Raw genomic sequence first — 5,535 nt, 5'->3', positions numbered from 1 at the left:
AATATGAAAATCGTTTAAAATTGAAATTAACAAAACTATGATTCAGAGGAAAGATATAAAATAATATTGACAAATACACAAAATAAGATAAAAAAAACAATCTTTATTCAATAAATTTTTAAGAAGATGAACAATATATAATACAAAATTTCCCGCTACACAATAATGTTCTACTTCATTGGAAATTTAAATAGGAACGTATGGAACAATTAACATTCAAATATCGTGAAGATATGCAAATTGTTTTACAATCAATGTGAAAAACTCTCCTTAACATAAATGACGAGAGTGAAAAATTAGAGTACATTTTCATAGTGAGATACATGTAATGACATAAAAGTTAATTGTGCCTTTGGGATTTTTTTCTCTTTCATTTTGAATAAATCAAAACACAATTTTATGTGTAAAAATGAATAAAATTAATTCAATAAATTAATTCAATAAATATATAAATAAAATTAAAAGAGTTAACGTGAATAAAATGTATATCTAAATTAAACATTGTTAATTCTAAAGTGACCGTGTGCAAATGTGTCACATCCATTTTCTAAAATGTAACGCTTATCATCTAGAGGACAAAGGGCTAATTTGTTTGTTGTAACAGAATACAGTTGATGATTTTTTGAGATGATAGTTTTCATTTTCTCTCTAACTCTGGAATTTTCGAAAAGACATTTGATATAACTACTGTGTTTCAGTTTTTTGTTTCGTACGCTCTTCACCACTCCCTTTGCTGCTTTTTTTCCCCCATCTTCACTCAATATAGAGTATAATTTAGAGCGCAGTCCTACAAATTCAACCACTACTACCCCATTTAATTCATCTTTCATTTTCCCGAGAACTTTTTTGTTGACTTCGCTGTGTAAAAAATGATGCTTCGGATAATCAGATGTGTCATAGAGATCGATATTTTCTCTCATGTCGTGGTAAATATCTTCTGTTTCAATGTGATAGCACAACGAATCAGTGTCCGTGAATAATAATTTTGCCTTCTCACCATACTTATTTCTTATATGGTTATAATGAAATTCGTACATAAATATCTTGCTGATATCTAAGACGGTAAATCCCGTGTATACGGGACGGTTTAAAACTAAAGATGTTACATGACGTGAAATAATTACAAGGTTATCATCTATGATATTAAAACTGTTGAAGGAGGGGGAAGCTATTAATTTTAACGCTTTTTTCTTATCTACTACAATGTCGATATTTTCCCGTTGACGCAAATTTTCTAATGTTTTCCCAAACATACTGTTATTCATAAGCTTATAGAAATCTTTATCGAAAGAATTCGTTGCCTTTTTTCGCATCTCTGTGTTGAAATTTATAAATGGCTGTAGCCAAGCTTCTTGCTTAAAAAGTAAAATTTTGTATATTTTTTTCATTTTCAACCCTAATTTTAAATATAATTTTAAGTTTCTATAATGAAGCACATATCTATTTTTATCGCGTAAATTAGGTATTAGTTTCGAAACGTTGGAGGGGTCACTCACACTTAATTCTGATGCTACTCTTTGTGAATAGGGGGAAAGCATGTCTGAAGAAACTTTTAATTGTTCAGGGGCTACAGGTAAATCGCTATGTAAATCATGAATTTCAGTGGGATACTCCAAGTCCACTTCGATAATCATTCCCTCTTCCTGTTCATCCGACATATTCAATATGTCATCTGCACTTAATTCTAAATTTTCACTCCATCGAAAGTCTTTCGTGGGTAGATGACTCATCATCGCAGTACCATAGAGGTTATTTTTATCTAAATATATAATGTAGGAAGAGGGAACGTTAGCGTCGTAACCACCAGTCATGTATTTGTTGTTTGCGCGGGCATATCTATTAGATATCATTGACACACCTCCCCGCACTCCTTTCTCAATAAACAAATGCATTGTAGGATCAGTTAAAAGATGTAATTGCACCTTCGTCATTTTTAAGCATGCATTCCATGCTAAACCGGGGGCGGTGAATACATGCGCAGGATCAATTTCATAATGCGATAGGCATAAACTTCTGAATTTTTCAAAGACATCTGCGAGAAGGAGTGTGTCGGTTTTGACATATAAGTTGTGATAATCTTTTAATGTTTCCATGTTAAAATTTTGAAAAACAGTACGTGCGTGACTATAATCCGATTCGCTCACATCTTCTTCATTTAAACTATTGTAAAAACATTCACGTGGAGGTAATTCGATTTCGTTAAATTTACTCATTGAATTAAAATATTCGTAAGGGTAAACACCCTTGCGTTTTAAAAGAGGGAGTTGATCGGGAGAAAATTGCGAAGATAATACATGGAATTCATCTTCTCCTAAATTCGAGACGAGCTTATCAAGGGAGGCGGGTATGAATTGAAAAGAGTCTAAAAATTGTAAGTGTCCGATCGAGAAAGTAATAAACTGTTCTGCATTAGTACCAATGCACGATATTCGTTTATTTCCGATTTTGCTCATCGTTTTTATTATATGATGACTATCATAACCTTTTAAATTATGAAACACTACGGGTATCTTTTTTGTCAACTTAAAGTTCAAATTACAGCTCGAATGTAAAGCACCGCGATACTTAGATGTTAAATGGCAATGATCTCTTACTCTATCATTTCCTAATACTTCATTACAAACATAGCAATGCGTTGCATTCGAAAAGGCTTCTTCTTCCTCTCTAGTTAATTGCATAGGTTTTTGAACCCTAAGTAAATCTAAAATAAGTTTTTCCTCCCCTAACAAGCTGTGTATGAAATGTTCCGCCGCGTTTTCCCCATGATAAACAACTGGTGGTTTCAAACACTTCCCTTCGTAATCAATGATAACATATGAATATCCGCACGGAATGTGCTGTGCATTAATTTGCGTATTAGACCCTAAATTTGTTGACTTTTGTTCCAAAATGCACTCAAAATCAGCATAAATAATGTACGGAATTTTATGTTGCATATGAAAAGAACTAAATTTTAAAATGCGGTCATTCTCGCTCGGCATCGTTATTTTTTGTATCTTATGCTCCTTACAATATGTTACATGATCATCACGGTTATTTCTAGTATAAAACCGATGAAGGCAAAAATTACAATAAAATGTGGCCGCTCTATGTTCAGTTAGATGTGAAAGTAATCTACTCATATCACAAATGAGGCAAAAATGTTGCTTTTCACCTTTAGATATCAGCAAGAGATTTACATGGTGAACACCGGCTCGGTTAGATGAAAGATGTAATGGGAAAATATCTTTATTTTCACAACCGAAGACATTAATTGAGAGATTATTAATCTTTTCAAACTTAGAAATTTGATTCAATTTCATGGGAAATGTTATCCCGCTTAAAGCTAACTCATTTTCAAATTCGCGATACTTGTTTACTCGATTAGCACTTTTACGGTCACTACAAGGGTGAAGAGCGGCTAGCACTGACCAGAGAAAACATTTGTTGTCACTGTTACGTATGTTTAAAACAGCTTTTTTTTTTACTATTTCAGGGGGAAGTGGGATAAACGAAGAACCATTTAAAGGGATGTATTTCGCTGTATTTAGCTCAAGGTAATTTACCTCATCCAGAGTCCACCCACTGCCCCTGTTCACGAATTCGTCAAAAGATAGAATAATTTTCCCAAAGGCACAATTAATTTGCTCTTCTAAATTGTTAAAATTTAAAGATATTGCGTTGCAACTGCGAAAAAAAGAGGTGGCTATTTCTCGCTCACCGTCCTGGGCGGTTCTTGAAAAAAGAGCTTTGACACAAATATACCACTTCGTACCCGATGCATCAATGTCAGCTTGAAGAATGTGTGATAGGTTGTCTTTTAAGTCATTTAAGAAAAGTAATAAATCGTTTTTCTTACTACTGTAGAGGGTGCGACTCCTGAACGCTCCATCCAATGCACTCCTGTGCAGCTGGGTACTTTCTTCTACTTCCCTCTGTTTAGCCGTAGAAGTCTGTGAAAGAGATAAGATTAGAATATAAGTGAAACTATTGGGAATTAGAGAACTGTTACAAAACACCTTTACTCCTTAATGTAATTTATAGTTTTATTTGCTACTTTATTCAAATGTTATTTGTATATTCCTCTGAATCAATTAGCTTAAAGATCAAACGCTTAAGAAACAGATATCCATTCGTTAATTATTTTATTTAAATTAAATGCAATTCTTTTAAAGAAAAAAAAAATAAGACTTCAAGAAACATTAAAAAGGGATTGAAATGATTTTTTCGCTTCTTCTAACATTAATAAAATTAGCCATATTAATTTACTCATTACAAAACAATAACCTTCTGTTATTTTAATAAAGAAGTAAACATTCTTAAATCACATTATTATATTTAAATATAATCCCTTTTAAAAGAAATGTAATAATATAGTTTTAACTAAAAGAGTGTAAGAATTAACTTACTCACGCTAGGAGAAAACAAAGTCTCTTCATTTAGGATGTCAGACGAAACATTTTTAATAACCTCATCTGCATACGAGTCATCCATGCAATCATCGTCATCATCAGAGGAGGAAACAATTCTCTGCACCCTTCTTGCTCGTTTCTTTCCATTCTTTACGGAATCGTCACTAGTAGAGAAACGTCTCTTCCGTCCACTAGATTGTGTTGTAGAGCTAGGAAACTCTCTGCTGAGTCGAACTAACACCTCCTAAAGTAATAATAATAAATTGTATTAGAATATAATACATAAGATCGTAAAAAAAAAAAAGAAAAAAAAATGTATGTAAAGAAAATTTACATCATTTTACGATTATTTTTTTAAAAAATGTAAACCTATTATATTTTTAAAAAATAAGAAAATAAAGATAACTAATTAGTAAATTAAAATTTAACCTGCTAAATATAAAAAATATTTTCGTCAACATTAATTATGTATAATGCTTTAAAAAAGTGGTCAAATAAAAAATAAATAAAATGAAATTCAAATGAAGGATACTTACTTCTGAGACATCTCTTATTGTCTGATCAGCCTCGGCATCGTCCATAGTCCATTGTTTATCCATAGTTGACCCGCACGCGGCTGGATGGAATGATGAGAACTGACAACGATGTACGAAAAAGTACCCTTTTTATATTGGTGAATAATCGGTGATAGAAAACTAAACAACAACAGAAAAAGAAAATAGTTTCTACGAATTGCAAACAGCACTTTTCTTTACATAACTATCTTCGTCGAGATTTATCTTTAAAAAATTAAAAGCATTCTTAAAAAGATAAAAGCGGGGATGTTTTCATGAAAATAAGAGTGAATACTTGTTTTATGATTCGATAATTCTTCCAGACGAGACAATTTATCGATAAATGAAAACATTTTCTATCGGAAATCGCTTACAGATTATATAACTATGTAAGGTAATGGGAAAATGTTTTAACTCTCACTCCCCTTTCACGGTAATTTCTTATCCCCTCGTAAATACGGCGTTTCAATTCACTCTTTGTCCGCTACCTGTATTATTGCTTACGTTCATTGTCTGAAAAGCTGCGACGACGCTTATTTTTCTCTGGCCATTGTATTTTAAATCTAATGTATCATTGCAAATGGAAAAAG

At 32.2% G+C, this 5,535-nt stretch overlaps 1 protein-coding gene across 1 annotated transcript; it reads right to left on the bottom strand.

The window, feature by feature from the left end:
- Positions 1-494: 494 nt before the first annotated feature.
- LOC107453613 (uncharacterized) lies at positions 495-4,990 on the bottom strand. The gene is made up of 4 exons (XM_087166880.1): positions 4,928-4,990; positions 4,393-4,635; positions 1,497-3,932; positions 495-1,355 (listed from the first exon to the last, which is right to left on the bottom strand). Exons 1-4 carry the CDS (start codon positions 4,988-4,990, stop codon positions 495-497), a joined length of 3,603 nt encoding a protein of 1,200 aa, XP_087023006.1.
- Between the last annotated feature and the right edge of the window lie 545 nt (positions 4,991-5,535).

Source organism: Parasteatoda tepidariorum, chromosome 6 (assembly GCF_982258835.1).
Source record: "Parasteatoda tepidariorum strain Cologne lab strain chromosome 6, Ptep-v5.0, whole genome shotgun sequence".
NCBI classification, from domain to species: domain Eukaryota; kingdom Metazoa; phylum Arthropoda; class Arachnida; order Araneae; family Theridiidae; genus Parasteatoda; species Parasteatoda tepidariorum.
The sequence above is the reverse complement of the archived record's forward strand: the minus strand, read 5'-3'. Positions and strand labels throughout refer to the sequence as shown.

Bases quoted from the DNA above. Each gene is read 5' to 3' on its own strand.
- LOC107453613 (XM_087166880.1), bottom strand. From the start codon at position 4,990: ATGGATAAACAATGGACTATGGACGATGCCGAGGCTGATCAGACAATA. The intron at 3,933-4,392 runs GTGAGTAAGTTA...TCTCTTTCACAG, and splicing joins AGACTTTGTTTTCTCCTAGC to ACTTCTACGGCTAAACAGAG. The intron at 1,356-1,496 runs GTGAGTGACCCC...TTACTTTTTAAG, and splicing joins GAGTAGCATCAGAATTAAGT to CAAGAAGCTTGGCTACAGCC.